General features: G+C 37.4%; 1 protein-coding gene across 1 annotated transcript; it reads left to right on the forward strand.

Annotated features, from left to right (window-relative positions):
• The first annotated feature begins 10,708 nt into the window (after window positions 1-10,708).
• Window positions 10,709-11,122, forward strand: LOC140021652 (uncharacterized). The gene has a single exon (XM_072072941.1). It carries the CDS (start codon window positions 10,709-10,711, stop codon window positions 11,120-11,122), a length of 414 nt encoding a protein of 137 aa, XP_071929042.1.
• Window positions 11,123-21,677: the final 10,555 nt, after the last annotated feature.

Genomic DNA, 21,677 nt, shown 5'->3' on the forward strand with positions numbered 1-21,677 from the left:
AGTGTTGGAAGAGAGAAGCGGCGAGACTTTTGTTTGTGTGTGAACAACCAAAAACGACGTCGTTTTGTAGAGATTTCAGCCACCCGCCTCGCGCCTCTTTCAGATTTCAGACTGGCGCTCTTTTTTTTTGGCATCTAAGCACGTCTTTGAGATTCCAGGATTCACGCCTTTAGCTTCATACATCTTTTTTCTTTTTTTTTTTGCCAAATTTTTTTTTCAGGTTTCTTTTTTCATACTTAATCTCTTTTTTTTTTCCCTTAATCTCATCTATAAATATCAAATAAATTGTTTGATATTGGTTTCTTTTTTGTGCATGTATATATATGTGTGCTTGTTTGTGTCTATATACATCTTTTTGGGTTTGGACAACTCAATATACAAATTATTTAAGAAATTACCTTACAATAAAACTTACACAATAAAACATGTTTCAAAAATTTAACATGCATAGAATCGCTTATATACAGTATAACACTTCTTACTCATGCTTATACTACTCTTTGTCTATTACTTAGTTTTTATAATAAATTAAAAGAAACATGTAATCAAATATTCTGTTAAATGTGTGGCAACTCTCAATCTTATTGCACAACAGATATTTTACTGAATAGTTTTAATTTCGTATATACCCATTCCATATGAAAATAATTATTACTTATGATGTATTACACGTTATACTAATCTTTCACAGTGCTAACATTAGACTACAAATTATATTCAATTACACTTTTTCAAATTATTTCAGTTATTGATTTTTGGGGGTTGTTATAAGGAATAATAAACAATTCGTGAAAAATTTTTTATGCTCAGACATGTCTATTATGTCAACTTAGCAAAAATTACAAATATCTAAAAATAGTTTGTTATTATATCATTTGCATTTTGCTAATACGTAATGAATAGGGGCTAAATTATAAAATTAGGGTGTCATATCTTCGGTGCTTTTGCTCATATAAAAGAATTGGGGGCTAAATAATAAAATTAGGGTGACATAGTAGAATTAGTGAAATTTGATGAAAATACTATAGAATTGCTTATATACAGTATAGCACTTCTTACTCATGCTTATCCTACTCTTTGTCTATTACTTAGTTTTTATAATAAATTAAAAGAAACATGTAATCAAATATTCTGTTAAATGTGTTACAACTCTCAATCTTATTGCACGACAGATATTTTACTGAATAATTTTAATTTCGTATATACCCATTCCATATGAAAATAATTATTACTTATGATGTATTACACGTTATACTAATCTTTCACAGTGCTAACATTAGACTACAAATTATATTCAATTACACTTTTTCAAATTATTTCAGTTATTGATTTTTGGGGGTTGTTATAAGTAATAATAAACAATTCATGAAAAAATTTTTATACTCAGACATGTCTATTATGTCAACTTAGCAAAAATTACAAATATCTAAAAATAGTTTGTTATTATATCATTTGCATTTTGTTAATACACAATGAATAGGGGCTAAATTATAAAATTAGGGTGTCATATCTTCGGTGCTTTTGCTAATATAAAAGAATTGGGGGCTAAATAATAAAATTAGGGTGTCATAGTAGAATTAGTGAAAGTTGATGAAAATACTGTAGTATACAGTGACGCAAAAAGTTGTCACAAAATTGGAACCGGGTAGACTTTCAATGACAACAAGTTATGTTGTCACTGTAGAGAGAGCGTTTGTGACGACTTTACTTGAGTTGTCATAAAATCATTTCCCGCGGCATCAAATGAGATGCGCGCCAACTATTTCGTGACGAGTTGAGAATGACAACTTCCAATGTTGTCACTGATTATGCTTGTGTTGTACTCATCTGTGATGACACCTAATGTCGTCACTGAATTAGGTTATCTATGACAAGATTTTTGTTGTCACATAAATTTTTGTCACTGAAAAATATATTTCTTGTAGTGAATACTTATAATATCAAGTAATGAATATACAATTATACCCTAAAATCAACAAGTTCAACTTAATATTTCATCCTAACCTAATTTCATAAATAAGCAATTCATATAATCAATTCATAGCAATCCTTCTCCTATAGTCATCTTTTTCTCAAGTGCAAGGTCAAAGAGGGTATTATTCATATTTTACTACTATCTTATTCAAATTATGAAAGTGTCTTTTGACGTGAAGATCGACATTTTCGGATGAGAACCCTTAGTTACTCAACACTTTATTTATTTAAGTTGCTTTACATACTCTTAATTCACGTAACTCCTTATATGAAAGTCAACATTTTTAGATGAAAACTCTCACTTATTCGGCATAAGAATCATTAAAGTAGAGCAAAAACTATTATTTTACTTTTTTTATTTTTTTCAAAGAAATACATGACCTTCTTAAAGAAATAGAAATAATCGTAGGAAGAGTATTGCTTTCATTGACTATATCAATCATTTACTTATAAAATTAAGTAAAAAGTAGAAATCTCATTAAACATGTAAGATATAAGCATAATGTACTCCATACTTTATAAGATATACTTTCTAAAATGCAAAAATACTAATTACATAATAGTTATTTCCAAATCAAATGAGGAATAAATTTTTCAACGCACATATAAAGTTTCAACAAGTAAGAGAATCAAAATGCTTTAAGTTGGAACTTCTTTGCCCTTTAAAAACCACAAAGCAAAAGTTTTTGCGTCATATTGAAATTTTGGAAAAGATTTTAATAGAGTTTTCCCCTATAATTGAATAAAACTTCTTGCCAGCAAGCCTAATTTTCAACAAAATTTTCACAAGGCAATATTCCAATCACAATTCTAATATTTCTTAAACATTCCAATCCACAAAAAATCATCACAAAGCACAAAATTGCAAATTCATATATTCCCCCTCCCCTACATTTAAACATCATATTGTCCTCAATGTGAGAAAAGGAAAATAAAGAAAATGTAAGAGATAATACTCCCCTAATGAACTCATGGTATCCAATTCTAGTGCCTTGTTGTGTTGTTCCAACCTTATTTGAAAGATCAAATAAAGGAGAGTTCAATTAATGCATCACTTCCAAAGGCAAAACCAAAATAAAAAAATACAAAGAACAACTAAAAATTAAAATCTTGCAACCATCAAAAAGTATTCATGCAAATCAAGAGAGAATAGGAAAGGGTCAAGCATGAGGATCCAACAAACTACAACAAAAATGACCTTTAACGGCATTTAAATGTGTCATTATAGATAATCTAAACTGACACTTTACCTTTCCTCACACCTCGGACAAATGTCGCCCCTTCCAATGTGGGGATAGGCTCATAGCATTCAAATGTGTCAGGAAAATTATGCTGTTATAGCGTCTCATCTGCTAACCAACTAACAAGTACTAAAAGATTCTCATGTGCACAAACTTGAAAGACTCTCTTGTGCACAAACTAAAAGATTTTCATCCCTAACAAGTTGAAAGAACTTGTAGTAGCATCCAAACTTTCCAATGAAATGAGAAGCTTCAATCATAACCACGAAGTCCCCATCAATCTTTAGCTGGTTCCACCTGTGCACAAAGTTTGTGGGGATCATTGGATCATCATAGCTAGCAATAAAATTCCAGAAAGGCCACAATGTAAGTAAGTGCATATCTCACCAAATGACAAGGCCAAGCAGCTGGTGCACCAAGTGCATCTTGAAAGGTCTATCTTTAATGGGACTGCAATTGAACTTAGAACAAACTGACAATCTTGGAAGCCCCTACAGCAGAAAGCCAATGAGAAATATGTCAATTATATTTTTCCGGTTACTTTCACAAAATGCTAATAGATTGCTCTGTTGAAAGGAGGACTTATCATTGCCATCATATAGTGCAAGATTATAACAAAGCTCCTGTATCTTTTCTTCATCATTCACTCCAATGTAAAGAAGCATCTCATAGAAAGCTAATTTGGGGAGTGAATTCTCGTCTCTGATTAGTTCACAGAAGAAGTGAAACTCAGGAACCAAACCAAAATCAATAGGATACCTAAGGAAGGGACCATAAGTTATTCCCCCTATTGGGAATCCCAACTCCTTCAGCCATTCAAAAATTTTGTAAGCCTTGAAAATCTACTGTAGGGAAGCTTCTTCATCATCAGTTTTCCTGGCTATTTCTATGCACAGTCAAATTAAAGCATTAAATTCTTTCAATCCAGTTCCTCGTCCCAATTTACCAAGTATATGAATGGTCACATCTGGCCCCAACTTCTCCCCACACATTATTGTTAGTCGGTCAAAATTATTTTTCTGACTACTGCTAAAGATCCACTTCTGCTTTCGCTCCCGGGATATTTCTTTTCTACGCAGAGATATGTTGTTGTCTGCTGAGCGTGAGATCCATGGATCATGCAAAACATTACTGAAAGATTCTTCACTATCACTCGCTGAATCATATGAGCCATCCATATAGTAATCTCGCTCACCTGCATTAACCGTCAAGAACAAAAATAAAATGGTAGAATCCAACCAATACTTTCCATTCTCACAATGCAAAAACAAAAGAATTTTCCATTTGGTCCATTATGATGTCCTAAATAGGACAAACCTTTAATCGTCAGGCACCTATAAGCTTAATGTGCAGACACATAACTTCATATCTTACTTATGCAGAAGATCATCATAAGCAAGATTCCATGCTCTCTCGAAACTTCAAATTTCTGGCTACATCCAGTCAACAAACTTATAATACTGCATCTTAGCAGGCCCTAAGACCCAATGCTTTCCTATAATATAATCAAACCTTTTTCTAAATGTCAATTATATTTTTAAAAAAATGTTTAACTTTCTCTATTCTACAGGTTGAACCTCTTTTTTTTCCTTCTTTCTAAAACAATTTCTAAAGGGGAAAACAGAAGCAGGGAAGGCCAAATGGGGACAGTGAGAACTGAGAGTGAAGGAACAAAGGGCATTAACCACTAATCAGAGACCTTAAATGACCAAGTATTTCATTCCGGACATTTTAATGTTATACCACGTAAATAAGCTGCTTTGGAAGCATCTTGATATGTAATTACTGCAAGAGTTAACATTTCACTAAATAACAGTATCATTCTCTCCACAAACTGCAAATATAACAAACACTATCTGAATATCTATAATTCCAATCAACAACATTATTATTATTTATTTAAATATCCATCCTACAAGCAGTACAAAAATGGCCAAAAATTTTCAAAACAAGTACAAGTAAAAATCGAAAAATGATTTACTCAACCACGTAATATTGCAGATATCTTCTCTGACAGCAGCCTCACCGACTCGTCTACTTGCAACAACAGCCAGCAAACTCCATTAGCAAAACAAAAATAGCTTAAAGTAACGGTACTAGTCACAAAATTGAAGCAGAAAATGAAAATGATGAACTAAATACTATTATCAGCAGCAGAGAGAAGCTTTAGGTTTCCGATCCCACCGATATCCCCGAGAGGTTTGAGGAAAGAAGCAGTATCAATACTAGAAGAAGAAGAGATGTTTGAGTTAGGTGCCTTGTAGTTGAGTAACTACTTGCGGATACTCTCGCAGGTGGAGACATTTATGGAGGAGACGTATTTTTTCAGAGCAACGTCTTCAGCTGAGGTGGCAGTGTGGCAGTGGTGGTTTTGAATTTAGAGGCGAACGGAAAAGGTTGCCGAGGTTTTTGAGCTTAATGGCGGGCATGAGAAGATGTCCGGCAAGTGTTTTTTGAAATGCATATGGTATGGGCGTTCGCAGAAGCTTTTTCTTCCCCACCCATTTTTTCGTAAGATATTTGTGGGCTAAGTCTTTTGGCCAGCAATTTGAAAGTTTTGAGTATTTCATGGCAAATGAATCTTCCGCCAATTGAGTACGATGTCGTTTAGTGTCTTTTTTTTTTTATATTTGGGTATATCTCACATTTTTTCAAGTGTCATGATAGGTAGTCTAAAGGCACATTATTATTCTTATATCAGATAAAATAATAAAAAAGAGTATATATTATTGAGTTGATAACAAGTGTCATGATAGAAGTGCTATAATGACACAAACCATCAAATGTCCTTATAGGCATGGCAGGAAAGGCCATTTTTGTTGTAGTTCAAAGGATGATCAAAATATGTAATTAGCTTATTTTACAAAACAAGTATATGCATTAATATCCAAAATAAAGTTAAACTAACTTCACAAATTTTGCCAACAATTATGAACAATGTGAGTATCATTCTTGGATTTTGTCATTAATGTTCAATTTTCCCAAATTTAATACAAGTCCACAATTACTTCCAAAATAGAGGCAAACACACAAAATTAACATATTAATGGCCTTTTTGAGCATTCACGGAATGCTAATTACCATGTAACTGCAAATAGCATGAGTTCATTCATGAATTTTGCCCATTGAAGGTCATTTTTCAATTCAACTCAACTTCTGGAATTACCTAAAAATTCAATAATTATATAAACCATTTCACATTCTCATACATTTAGGTAATCTAGAAGACCAATATCTCCTTGACAACATTCCCACTGAGCAAATTAAATTACCACATTTACCATTAATTCTCAACAATTCATGAAGGTAAAATTTAGCATAAAATCCCCAAAATTCACCAAATGCATGAAATAACCATCAACCCATCATATAACCATCATTAATAAACATCAATAACATCAACCAAACCGACTACAATCACAAATATCACAAAATTAATAAATTCAAAATTGTCCAAAAAATTCATCAATAATTAACAGTGGCAAATTTTAAATGAAAAGTTTTGATGAGGAATTGTTACCTCCAATTTGTCGAACCATGATTGGGGATGCAAAAGATGCAAAAATCCCAAAAAAACATTGTGCAAATTGTACCCTAATGGAAAGATTTAGTGTCCTTGAAACCCTAAGGCACCTAACCTTAATCCCAATCTAGATGTGCTTTTGAAGGATTTCAATTGGTAAAACAAGCTTTAAAGATAGGGATAATGATTTGGCGAAGAAATTATAAAGTTTTAATGGTCAAAATTGGGGATTTGTGGGTAGTGTGTGAAAGTGTATGCGGGTCTCATGAGGAAGATGAAGAAAACAATAGAGTATCCAATGTCATGAAGCAGAATGTAAATGAGAAACAAAGAACAGAAGGCGTGAAACTAGAAGCAGAAGGCGCGAAACTAGAAGCAGAAGGCGCGATCAGAAAAGAAGCAGGAGAAACGAAAACGTGGTTCTGGAAGCACGCCTTTTCCAAAAAATTCAGTTCATCAATGTGAAGTAGCAATGGTGGTCCTACAGCGACTTGGACGCGATAGAAGACACGTGTCTTTACCTGATTGTGGCTTTTAGAAGTTAGTTACGGATTTAAATAGCTTTAAATAACGAGATTTGTTCTTGTAATAGATCAAGGATTCATTTGTATTTGATCAGATTTGGGATTCCTTCCTAGTCTCCCTCTTACCCAAGTTTCCTCCCTTCTTGTTCATCCTCTCACCTTTTCCCACCCTTTCTGTATTCTCTCGATTGATATCAATATACAAGTTCATATTGTTCTATTGAATTCTTGTTCGTTCTACTACCATTGAGTTCCTTGTCAAGTCTACTTGCAAACTCAGCTTCCACATTCTGATTCATTTCCCTTAGCTCAGCTTGATACCATTACAGTTGTATCAGAGCCAGCTACGAGCCAACGGGATGACTAAGACCCAGGAAGAAATGTTAAAGAAGGATCTGATTGAGCTGGGGAGTGTCATGGGAACATTTGCTAATAAGACTGATGGACTGGAGTAGGCTATAAGAGCCATGGAACACAGGCAAGAGAGTACTGAGAAAACCATAAAAAACTTGGATCAGAAGTATGAGAGTATGATGAGCATGATGGCTCAGATGATGGCCAAGTTGAATGACAAAGAGAGAATAAAAGAAGGAAGCAGCTTTGGAGGGAATCAGAAGTTGGACGTGGTTAAAGGGAAATCTGAGAAGACAGAAGGGAAAGGAGGAGCTAGGCTACCTAAACTTGACTTCCCTGTGTTTGATAGGGATAATCCCAGAGAATGGGTCAAGCAAGCCAACAAATATTTCCAGATCCAAGGGGTCGAAGAGGAGTTGAAATTTGACCTGGTTCAATTGCACTTCAGAGGGAAAGAAGACATATGGTTCCATGGGATGTACCACGGAAGAGATATGGTCGCCTGGGATGAACTGTCTATGGCAGTGTGCGAGAGATTTAGAGGAGGGATGCTAGAAGAGACCATAGAAGAGTTCAACAAGTTAACACAGACTGGGAGTGTAGCTGACTATCTGGAGAAATTCGAACTGCTAAAATCATTGGTAATGCCATTACTTCCTAGTCAACCTGATTCATATTACAAATCATGCTTTCTAAGTGGCTTGAAGAGTGAAATTGTAAGCATGGTGAGAATGGCTAGACCTCGCACCTTAGCAGATACCATAGAGGCTGCTAAACTACAGGAGAAGAACTTGGAAGCTAAAAGGAAGACACAAAGAATAATACCTCAGAAATACCCATTTAACTCAAATTCCATTGGAATTAACAGGCAAAATCCTGCAACACAGATGAGATACAAATGGCCTAATGGTAATTCTAAGAGTCCTGGAAACAATGACAGCAAAGGAAATAGGATGGGAGGTACAACAACAGATCAGTTCAGGAAGATCTCCCCCTCAAAATTTAATTACAGGAGGGAGAGGGGGTTATGTTATAAGTGTACAGAACCGTATACCCTAGGCCATGTCTGCAAACAAGCTCAGATTCAATATATCTTTGAGGATGAGCAGACTGAGCTGGTTGAGGTTACTGATGGAGTAGGGGATGAAGGAGAGGAGTTCTGTGGTTGTATTGAAGGAGGAATCAATAATAAGAAAATAGAGGTATCAATTCACACCTTGGCTGGGGGAAGTGGGCATAGAACCTTCAAACTTAAAGGAGCACTTGGAGGAAGAGAGGTCTTAATATTAGTGGACAGTGGTAGCACACATTGTTTCTTAGATGAAAGGCTGGCTACACACCTACAGCTACAAGTAACAGGAGCCCCACTGACAGTTAGAGTAGCTAATGGAGAAAGACTGGAGTCCAGACAACTCAGCAGACCTTTGGAATGGAGGGTACAAGGGTATGAGTTTCAACATAACCTCAACACTCCGAAGTTAGGGAGCTATGATATGGTATTGGGAGTTGGCTAGCTAGCCAAGTACAGTCCCATCGAGTTTGATTTCAACAAACTAAGCATGAAGTTCTGCAAGGGAAGGGAAAGGATAGAATTGAAAGGTGAACTTGGTGATCTGAAACTTACAGCTATCAAAGGGAGCAAGTTAGCCAAGTGGAAGAGGAAACAGGTGTATGGAGTCACTGCCAACCTAACCATGGTAGAGGAGGAATAGGTAGGGTAAGAAGAGATCCCAACAGGCTTGGAAGAGATCCTAAATCAGTTCAAGGATGTATTTGCTGAATCACAGGGGTTGCCTTCACCTAGGAGTCATGACCATGGAATACCATTAAAGGAATGAGCCAAACCTTTTCAGATTAGACCCTACAGATGTCCCTATGTGCAGAAATTTGAAATAGAGACACTAGTAAGAGAGATGATACAGATGGGGATTATACAACCTAGCAACATGTCATTTGCTTCTCCTATGCTGTTGGTCAAAAAGAAGGATGGGAGTTGGAGGTTCTGTGTGGACTACAGACAACTCAATGAGCTCACAGTAAAGGATAAATTCCCAATGCCTCTGATTGATGAACTGATTGATGAGTTACATGGATCCAGGTACTTTACTAAAATTGACTTAAGGGCAGAATATCATCAGATCAGGGTCAAGGTGGAGGACAGACATAAGACTGCATTCAGAACTCACTAGGGACTATATGAATTCAAGGTTATGCCATTCGGATTGACTAATGCTCCTGCTACATTTTAGAGCTTAATGAACCAGGTTTTCAAGGAGCAGTTGAGGAAGTATGTTATAGTATTCTTTGATGACATCTTGGTGTACAACCCTACAATAGGGGATCATCTCCAACATGTGACAGAAGTGCTAGAACTACTAAGGCAGCACCAGCTATATGCTAAGCAGAGTAAGTGTTGTTTTGCACAAACTCAAATTGAGTACCTAGGCCACATAATCACTGCTTAGGGAGTGCAGGCAGACCCTAAGAAGATTGAAGGTATGGTGAACTGGCCAAGACCTGAAAATGTGAAACAACTTAAGGGATTTCTAGGATTGACAGGGTACTATAGGAAGTTTGTGAGTGGATAAAGATCCATTGCCAACCCTCTGACATCACTACTGAAGAAAGGAGGGTTCCAATGGAACGAGGAGACTGAGGGGGCATTTCAGAGACTAAAAATGGCTATGTGTAGCACACCTGTACTAGCCTTACCAGATTTTGATAAACCTTTCATCATAGAAATTGATGCTTGCCGTGGAGGGATAGGAGCTGTACTTATGCAGGAAAGGAGGCCTATTGCATACCTAAGCCAGAGTTTGGGACTATCCATTTATGAAAAAGAACTGCTAGCACTAGTTACTGCAGTCATCAAGTGGAGGCATTACTTGGAGGGCCACCATTTCATCATTAGAACAGATCTCCAGAGCCTTAAATACTTGTTAGAGAAGAGAGTTACCACTCCACTCCAACAGAAATGGCTCACTAAGCTGTTGGGGTAAAGTTATGAAATCCAATACAAAAGGGGAAGAGAAATTGTTGTTGTAGATGTACTGTCCAGAAGAACCAGTAAAGAAAAATGAGATTTTACAGAGATGACCTGTGTCATCCCTGAATGGGCAAAGGAGGTGATGGAGAGTTACCAAGGGGATGAAGAAGTTCAGGAGATGATCAAGGGACTGGTTCTCACACCTGGCTCCCTGCAGGACTACTCTTACCAAGATGGAATAGTTAGATACAAAGGGAGAGTAGTGGTGGGAAAAGAAGGAGGAATTAGGAGGAAAATCATCATTGCCATCCATGATTCCCAGCTAGGAGGACATTCTGGGGTGCAGGTCAATTATCTAAGGGCCAAACGCCTTTTTCACTGGCCAGAATGTACAAGGAAGTCAAAGCTACAGTACTGCAGTGTGATACTTGTAGAAAGTGCAAGGATGAGCATAATGCTTATCCTGGTCTCCTGCAACCCTTACCCACACCTCAGTACTCCTGAAGCCATGTCACCATAGAATTTATTGAAAGACTGCCTATTTCAGAAAGGAGAGATACTATCATGGTGACTGTGGACAGGTTCACCAAATATGTTCACATTACTAGCCTAACACATCCCTTTGATGCTCCAACAGTGGCCAGGGTCTTCCTCGATCAGGTTTGCAAGCTATATGGAATACCATTAAGCATGTTATCTGACAGAGACAAGATATTCACTAGTCAATTTTGGACAAAATTGTTCACACTGTTAGGAACTGAACTATGCCTAAGCACTGCATACCACCCTCAGACTGATGGACAATCTGAGAGGGTGAATCAGGTTCTAGAAATGTATCTAAGGTGCATGACACATCTAGAACCAAAGAGGTGGAATGCATGGCTATCTCTGGCAGAATGGTGGTATAACACCACTTATCATACTGCCATACAGATGAGCACCTTTGAAGCACTGTATGGAATGAAACCCTCCCAGTTGGCCTTAGGGACATACTTGCACTCTAAGGTAGCCACGGTTGCAGACCATTTACAGGATAGACAGAGGATAGATGAATTACTCAAGAAAAATCTAGATGAAGCACAAAACAGGATGAAAGTGTATACAGACAAAAGAAGGTCTAAGAGGGAATTTGAGGTTGGTGATTGGGTATACCTCAGACTACAACCCTACAATCAACACTCCGTGGAGATGAGGGGCAACATTAAGTTATCAGCCAAGCACTTTGGACCTTATCAGGTAATACAGAGGATAGGAAAAGTGGCCTACAATGTGACAGCCACATCTCCTCCTAAGGCGAACCAAAGGGTTCGGTGGACCGCCTGCCCAACTCTCGCCAGGACTCACTCACTCACTACAGTTCTCAATTAAATTACAACACTCACATCCCAAAACATAGGGTACAACCTCAATAATAAATAAAATAACATTTCCCAAACTTATAACGTATACTTACATACATTCAAATCTCAGTTCGCAAACAAATTACGCTTACAATATCAATCCCAAATATTACACAAGATAAAACTAAAACAAACTGTACAGGAGATATCCATCCAGTCACACGAAGAACTTAATACAAGTTTCCTTTGTTTCGAGCCCTGTGGGGAGAAAAAATATATTTTGGGGTGAGATAGAAACTCAACAAGTGTCCAGTAAAATCAATAATCAAGTATATTTCACAATAATGCATTTAGATGATGTCATGAATCAGTGATCAAATGTAAGTTTATTGCTCTTGTGAGCCAGTGAAATTCTCGTACTTAGAACTCCAACGCTCAAACAGATCAATGAACAGTCAACTAGTAATAGGGAGCCATCAATGCTCCAGGTAAACAGTGGTGGAGACGTTGGTTCTAAGCACATGAATTCCAAGTACTCATTTAAGCCAAAACATTTCATGGTACACATGCAAGCACTCATGATATGCAATCGAGTAAATAGTGCAAGAAACGGTTAATAATTAACTTTGGAAAGAGTTTGGGGATCACTCACCAATCACGCCTCATGAATCTCATCCATCATAACTCATTGCTTTGCTCAAGTCCAAACCCTTCATTCTACCAAGAATTAACTCCAACTCAAAGCAATCGAATGTTCTCAAAGATTGGACAGTACTTCCCCTTAATTTCTTCATTTTTCATCCAACAATCAATAACAATTCCTCTCAAATCAACCACATACAGATCTTAGACTATAAAACACAACTTTCGGCACAATAACAACAACTGAAGCTACACTAATCGGATTGAAATGAATCTTATGGCGTTATGAAGCTAAGACATATACCAACATTTTTTATGCAGCCCTCCAAAGCCAAATCATACATATTCATGGTCAAAAACCGAAATCTTAGAGAAAAATGGAAACTGTCCGCGAAACAAGGTTTAAGGGTAGTCAAGGGTATTTTGGTCATTTCACATGTTACAATACTCCAATGGATCTGAAATTTTTCAGTTAGATAGATAACTCATATATCTATAACTTTCATGTTTTGAGTAAGGGCTGATTCAATCTCTCTCAAGGTCAAACATTCAGTGCAAAAATAGGGCAGATTACTAACCCTGAGCTGGAATTTGAACACACAAGCTAAAATTTCCTTAGACAAGTTAAACTAATCTATAAAACTTCAATATATCTCATACTAAAGCTATCAAACCATGGCCAATCATTATTCATCATATAAAGGCAGAAAAATTTCCAAGAAAACTGAAAATTCCATAATACTACCTCAAACCGTAAACTTATCCACAAAACAACATATATAACCTCTCCAATCCACTAATGCACAATTTATTGAAGTGAAGAGGAAGTTCTTGACAAGATACCTTTAAACCCCAAGAAAATTGGTAGCTTAGAGATTGCCCCATTAAAACAACTCCACCAACATCCTTAATCCGTCCTAGCTAGCACTTTGTATGGAGTACTTCGCGATTTAATCAGTTGGAACTCAAGATAGAAGCAAGGAATTGAAGTGCAAGATGAAGTTTTTCCTCTCCTTTCTCTCCCTCAAGTTGTTCGGTCAAGCCAAAGAAAGAAAAATGGGTTTTGAACTCTAAATAAAAGCCAAAAGATGTAGACTTAATCACTAAGAAGAGTGATCCACGATAGAATTCGGCCAGAATTTGGCCGGATAGTTGATCGGATTCAAGGCAGAGACTTCTCAATTTTTTTTCATACTACCAAACCAATCCAACCAGTAATTCGGCCAAGAACTGGTCGGATATGCTGCTGGATTCCCCAAAAGTACTATTCACCAGAATTTTTTTTCTTCTCTTCTTCTTTCGGCCGTCAAAAACTCCCCCCTTAAAAGAATGTCGTTCTCGACATTTCAACTTGTACTAATCAGATCAAAATAGTTCTCGAAAGTCAGTCAAGTACTAAAAATCATTCCAATCCCACTTATCACTTTCTAACAGGCCAACAGATAGCTAAACAAGGAACCAAAGAGAACATGCAAAAGGGCTCAGTTCAAACAACTAGCCCTGAGTTGGGTTCAAAGTCCCAGATATTTGGAAGAAAATTAGGACATAGCGAAGCCTCCGAACGGAAATTTACCCTTGGTGGTGCTGGACAACACAACAAACAAGCACACGACTATACTTCACCAGAAAGTCTCAAGAATTTGTCCCTGGTGGTACTGGACAACACAACAAACTAACACAACGGCTATACTTCACCAGAGAGTCTTAGTTCAAGAATTTGATCCCTGCTGGTGCTTGATAACACAACAGGCATGCCTCGCCAGAAGAATGGCGGTACTTGATAACACATCAGGCAATACCCCACCAGAGAGGTTCAATTCAAAAAGTTCATCCCTGGCGGTCAACCGCTAAAAAAGAGTAGTATCCGGTCTACAATCACACATAAAACATACAAGTTCAAAAGCAGGATCAATTACTTCAAGTTCAAGGAGCACGAGTACGAATAAGAACTCACTCGGTTTGCCTATGCCTAGCAATTCACATTCTCAAGTAGTCACAGTATTCAAGTCCCCATACAGGTCATATACGAATCAAACTACTTGCTCATGCGTAAAAGAGCTATCATATATTCAGTCAAGTCAGGTCCAGAGCACACTCACCTAAACAAGTTCACGTCTCAAATGAGCTCATCCTAGTCGGTCTCAGACAGTTCAAGTATTTCAAATCTCAACACTTACAAATCGGGTGGTGCAAACCTTAATCAAATAAGAAGACTAGAAGAAGAATGCAAAAACCAGAAGTTTTCTCAACAAATTCGGACACCACCATAATCTATCAAAACCCTAGCCAAAATCTTATTGGGCAAATTCTAGATAACATTCATCATTTACGCTCAGGAAGAGCACAGCAACCTTTATACACATTCATATAATTGGGACCCTATCTCCACTTGGCCCAAACTCACTTCGCGCAGAAACCACGCAAAGCAGCTCTGATACCAACTGTGACATCCCCATCTCCCCCTAAGGCAAACCAAAGGGTTCGGCGGATCGCCTGCCTAACTCTCGTCAGGACTCACTCACTCACTATAGTCCTCAATTAAATTACAACACTCACATCCCAAAACATAGGGTACAACCTCAATAATAAATAAAATAACATTTCCCAAACTTATAACGTATACTTACATACATTCAAATCTCAGTTCGCAAACAAATTACGCTTACAATATCAATCCCAAATATTACACAAGATAAAACTAAAACAAACTGTACAGGAGATATCCATCTAGTCACACGAAGAACTTAATACAAGCTTCCTTTGTCTTGAGCCCTGTGGGGAGAAAAAATATATTTTGCGGTGAGTTAGAAACTCAGCGAGTGTCCAGTAAAATCAATAATCAAGTACATTTCACAATAATGCATTTAGATGATATCATGAATCAGTGATCAAATGTAAGTTTATTGCTCTTGGGAGCCAGTGAAATCCTCGTACTTAGAATTCCAACGCTCAAATAGATCAATGAACAGTTAACTAGTAATAGGGAGCCATCAATACTCCGGGTAAACAGTGGTGGAGACGTTGGTTCTAAACACACGAATTCCAAGTACTCATTTGAGCCAAAATATTTCATGGTACACATGCAAGCACTCATGATATGCAATCGAGTAAATAGTGCAAGAAACAGTTCATAACTAACTTTGGAAAGAGTTTGGGGATCACTCACCAACCACGGCTCATGAACCTCAACCATCATAACTCATTGTTTTGCTCAAGTCCAAGCCCTTCATTCTACCAAGAATTAACTCCAACTCAAAGCAATCGAATGCTCTCAAAGATTGGACAGCACTTCCCCATAATTTCTTCATTTTCCATCCTACAATCAATACCAATTCCTCTCAAATCAACCACGTACAGATCTTAGACTATAAAACACACCTTTCGGCACAATAACAACAACTGAAACTACACTTATCGGATTGAAACGAATCTTATGGCGTTACGAAACTAAGACATATACCAACATTTTTTATGAAGCCCTTCAAAGCCAAATCATACATATTCATGATCAAAAACCGAAATCTTAGAGAAAAATGGAAACTGTCCGCGAAACAGGGTTTAAGGGCAGTCAAGGGTAATTCGGTCATTTCACTTGTTACAGTACTCCAATCAATCTGAAATTTTTGCAGGTAGATAGATAACTCATATATCTACAACTTTCATGTTTTGAACAAGGGTTGATTCAGTCTCTCTCAAGGTCAAACATTCAGTGCAAAAACAGGGCAGATTACTAACCCTAAGCTGGAATTTGAACACACAAGCTAAAATTTCCTTAGGCAAGTTAAACTAGTCTATAAAACTTCAATATATCTCATACCAAAGCTATCAAATCATGGCCAATCATTATTCATCATATAAAGGCAGAACAATTTCCAAGAAAACTAAAAATTCATAATACTACCTCAAACCATAAACTTATCCACAAAACAACATATTTAACCTCTCCAATCCACTAATGCACAATTTATTGAAGTGAAGAGGAAGTTCTTGACAAGATACCTTCAAACCCCCAGAAAATTGGTAGCTTAGATCTTGCCCTATCAAAATAACTCCACCAACATCTTTAATCCGTCCTAGCTAGCACTTTGTACGGAGTACTTCGCGATTTAATCGATTGGAACTCAAGATAGAAGCAAGGAATTGAAGTGCAAGATGAAGTATTTCCTCTCCTTTCTCTCCCTCAAGTTGTTCGGTCAAGCCAAGGAAAGAAAAATGGGTTTTGAACTCTAAATAAAGGCCAAAAGATGAAGACTTAATCACTAAGAAGAGTGATCCGCGATAGAATCCGGCCGGATAGTTGGTCGGATTCAAGGTAGAGGCTTCTCAATTTTTTTTCATACTACCAAACCAATCCGACCAGTAATTCGGCCAAGAACTTGTCAGATATGCTGCCGGATTCCCCAAAAGCACTATTCACCAAAATTTTTTTTCTTCTCTTCTTCTTTCGGGCGTCACAAACTCCCCCCTTAAAAGAATGTCGTCCTCGACATTACAACTTGTACTAATCAGATTAAAATAGTTCTCGAAAGTCAGTCAAGTACTAAAAATCACTCCAATCCCACTTATCATTTTGTAACAGGCCAACAAATAGCTAAACAAGGAACCAAAGAGAACATGCAAAAGGGCTCGGTTCAAACAACTAGCCCTGAGTTGGACTCAAAGTACCAGATATTTGGAAGAAAATTAGGACATAGCGAAGCCTCTAAACGGAAATTTACCCCTGGTGGTGCTGGATAACACAACAAGTTAGCACAATGCCTATACTTCACCAGAGAGTCTTAGTTCAAGAATTTCATCCATGCTGGTGCTTGATAACACAACAGGCATGCCTCGCCAGAAGAATGGCGGTGCTTGATAACACAACAGGTAATGTCTCGCCAGAGGGGTTTAGTTCAACCGCAACAGAAGAGTAGTATCCGGTCTACAATCACACATAAACATACAAGTTCAAAAGCAGGATCAATTACTTCAAGTTCAAGGAGCACGAGTACGAATAAGAACTCACTCGGTTTGCCTATGCCTAGCAATTCACATTCTCAAGTAGTCACAGTATTCAAGTCCCCATACAGGTCATATACGAATCAAACTACTTGCTCATGCGTAAAAGAGCTACCATATATTCAGTCAAGTCAGGTCCAGAGCACACTCACCTAAACAAGTTCAAGTCTCAAATGAGCTCATCCTAGTCGGTCTCAGACTGTTCAAGTATTTCAAATCTCAACACTTACAAATCGGGTGGTGCAAACCTTAATCAAATAAGAAAACTAGAAGAAGAATGCAAAAACCAGAAGTTTTCTCAACAAATCCGGACACCACCATAATCTATCAAAACCCTAGCCAAAATCTTATTGGGCAAATTCTAGATAACATTCATCACTTACGCTCAGGAAGAGCACATCAACCTTTATACACATTCATATAATTGGGACCCTATCTCCACTTGGCCCAAACTCACTTTGCGCAGAGACCACGCAAAGCAGCTCTGATACCAACTGTGACACCCCCATCTCCCCCTAAGGCAAACCAAAGGGTTCGGCGGACCGCCTGCCTAACTCTCGCCAGGACTCACTCACTCACTATAGTTCTCAATTAAATTACAACACTCACATCCCAAAACATAGGGTACAACCTCAATAATAAACAAAATAACATTTCCCAAACTTATAACGTATACTTACATACATTCAAATCTCAGTTCGCAAACAAATTACGCTTGCAATATCAATCCCAAATATTACACAAGATAAAACTAAAACAAACTGTGCATGAGATATCCATCTAGTCACACGAAGAACTTAATACAAGCTTCCTTTGTCTCGAGCCTTGTGGGGAGAAAAAATATATTTTGGGGTGAGTTAGAAGCTCAGCGAGTATCCAGTAGAATCAATAATCAAGTACATTTCACAATAATGCATTTAGATGATGTCATGAATCAGTGATCAAATGTAAGTTTATTGCTCTTGTGAGCCAGTGAAATCCTCGTACTTAGAACTCCAACGCTCAAATAGATCAATGAACAGTCAACTAGTAATAGGGAGCCATCAATACTCCGGGTAAACAGTGGTGGAGACGTTGGTTCTAAATACACGAATTCCAAGTACTCATTTGAGCAAAAATATTTCATGGTACACATGCAAGCACTCATGATATGCAATCGAGTAAATAGTGCAAGAAACAGTTCATAAGTAACTTTGGAAAGAATTTGGGGATTACTCACCAACCACGACTCATGAATCTCAACCATCATAACTCATTGCTTTGCTCAAGTCCAAACCCTTCATTCTACCAAGAATTATCTCCAACTCAAAGCAATCGAATGCTCTCAAAGATTGGACAGCACTTCCCCTTAATTTCTTCATTTTCCATCCTACAATCAATACCAATTCCTCTCAAATCAACCACGTACAGATCTTAAACTATAAAACACACCTTTCAGCACAATAACAACAACTGAAGGTACACTTATCGGATTGAAACGAATCTTATGGCGTTATGAAACTAAGACATATACCAACATTTTTTCTGAAACCCTCCAAAGCCAAATCATACATATTCATGGTCAAAAATCGAAATCTTAGAGAAAAATGGAAACTGTCCGCGAAACAGGGTTTAAGGGCAGTCAAGGATATTTTGGTCATTTCACTTGTTACAGTACTCCAATCAATATGAAATTTTGCAGGTAGATAGCTAACTCATATATCTACAACTTTCATGTTTTGAACAAGGGTTGATTCAGTCTCTCTCAAGGTCAAACATTCAGTGCAAAACAGGGCAGATTACTAACCCTAAGCTGGAATTTGAACACACAAGCTAAAATTTCCTTAGGCAAGTTAAATTAGTCTATAAAACTTCAATATATCTCATACCAAAGCTATCAAACCATGGCCAATCATTATTCATCATATAAAGGCAGAAAAATTCCCAAGAAAATTGAAAATTCCATAATACTACCTCAAACCATAAACTTATCCACAAAACAACATATTTAACCTCTCCAATCCACTAATGCACAATTTATTGAAGTGAAGAGGAAGTTCTTGACAAGATACCTTCAAACCCCCAGAAAATTGGTAGCTTAGAGCTTGCCCTATCAAAATAACTCCACCAACATCTTTAATCCGTCCTAGCTAGCACTTTGTACGGAGTACTTTGCGATTTAATCGATTGGAACTCAAGATAGAAGCAAGGAATTGAAGTGCAACATGAAGTATTTCCTCTCCTTTCTCTCCCTCAAGTTGTTCGGTCAAGCCAAAGAAATAAAAATGGGTTTTGAACTCTAAATAAAGGCCAAAAGATGAAGACTTAATCACTAAGAAAAGTGATCCACGACAGAATCCGGCCGAATAGTTGGCCGGATTCAAGGCAAAGGCTTCTCTATTTTTTCAAACCACCAAACCAATCCGGCTAGTAATCCGGCCAAGAACTGGCTGGATATGCGGCCGGATTCCCCAAAAGCACTATTCACCAGAATTTTTTTCCTTCTCTTCTTCTTTCGGGCGTCACATACAAACTTCAGCTACCAGCACAATCAAGGATACACCTAGTTTTTCATGTTTCCCTGCTGAAGAAAAAGATAAGACAGAAGGTGGTTCCAGTACTCCAACTACCAGGCACAAACGAGAAAGGACACTTGAGGGTCAAACCACTAGCAGTGCTGGATTGAAGAATTGTAAAGAAGAAGAATGCAGCAGCAGTCCAATGGCTAGTGCAATGGTGGGGAGCCTCTCCTGCAGAAGCTATGTGGGAAGATGCAGAGGATATTGAACGAAGGTACCCTGAATTTCAATCTTGAGGGAAAGATTGTTTGGAAGGGAAAGCTATTGTCATGAAGCAGAATGTAAATAAGAAACAAAGAACGGAAGGCGTGAAACTAGAAGCAGAAGGCGTGATCAAAAAGAAGTGGGAGAAATGAAAACGTGGTCCTGGAAACACGCCTTTTCTGGAAAATTCAGTTCATCAACGTGAAGTAGCAGCGGTGGTCCTGCAGCGACTTGGACGCAATAGAAGACACGTGTCTTTACCTGATTGTAGCTTTTAGAAGTTAGTTACAGATTTAAACAGCTTTAAATAATGAGATTTGTTCTTGTAATAGATCAAGGATTCATTTGTATTTGATCAGATTTGGGATTCCTTCCCAGTTTCCCTCTTTCCCAAGTTTCCTCCCTTCTTGTTCATCCTCTCGCCTTTTCCTGCCCTTTCTGTATTTTCTCGATTGATATCAATATACAAGTTCATATTGTTCTATTGAATTCTTGTTCGTTCTACTACCATTGAGTTCCTTGACAAGTTTACTTGCAAACTCAGCTTGCGCATTCTGATTCATTACATCCAACTTGATACCATTACATCCAACTGCGACTTGCTATTTTAACAGCAACCTCGACATAATATAGCCCTAGATTATGGGCTAAATTGTGGATTGGATACCAAGCAGAATGCTCTTTTCTTGGAAAATTGATGCCTTGTCAATCCGGCCTTCAATCCAATTCAGTGTAAACTGGATTGTGAGCAGGATTCTGGATAGGTCTGCATTTTTTTTGTCTAGTTTCTACTCAACAATTTTTCTGCAATAACCTAGTTTTTTTAAACTATTTTCATGTTCTCAAATTGAAGGCGAGTTCTTACCAAGAAAATGCATTGTTTACAGCAACTCACACTCGAAAACAACATTTTTGTGCATGAACTCAAGATTAACATGAAATGCACGAAATGCATCAAATCAGTAAAATGAACATGAAAGCTTTCTCTAATGCCTCATTCATTGCAATTTTGTACTTGTGCCAATTTATATTAACCCTTAAATTTGCATCCCATGAAATACACAAAAACACATATTAAACAACATAACCACACTTTAAACAAGAAAGCATTGGATTGTCCCCTAACAAGCTTTCTTTTATAGTCATTAGCTTAACTATATGGCTTTCTTTTTCAATGAGACATTGTTAAAGAATAATTTACTATTAGAGGATGTGGTGGATTAATGAAAGATGGTTCGATTTCATAAGTTATATATTCCAATGATAAGAGAGACGGAAGTGGCTTACCAATTCTAAGTATTTCATAGATATTATCTTATAGTAATACCATTTG

This window comes from Coffea arabica, chromosome 11e (genome assembly GCF_036785885.1).
Source record: "Coffea arabica cultivar ET-39 chromosome 11e, Coffea Arabica ET-39 HiFi, whole genome shotgun sequence".
NCBI classification, from domain to species: domain Eukaryota; kingdom Viridiplantae; phylum Streptophyta; class Magnoliopsida; order Gentianales; family Rubiaceae; genus Coffea; species Coffea arabica.

What these genes read in the sequence shown, in the direction of transcription:
- LOC140021652 (XM_072072941.1), top strand. Translation starts at nt 10,709, where the DNA reads ATGACCTGTGTCATCCCTGAATGGGCAAAGGAGGTGATGGAGAGTTAC.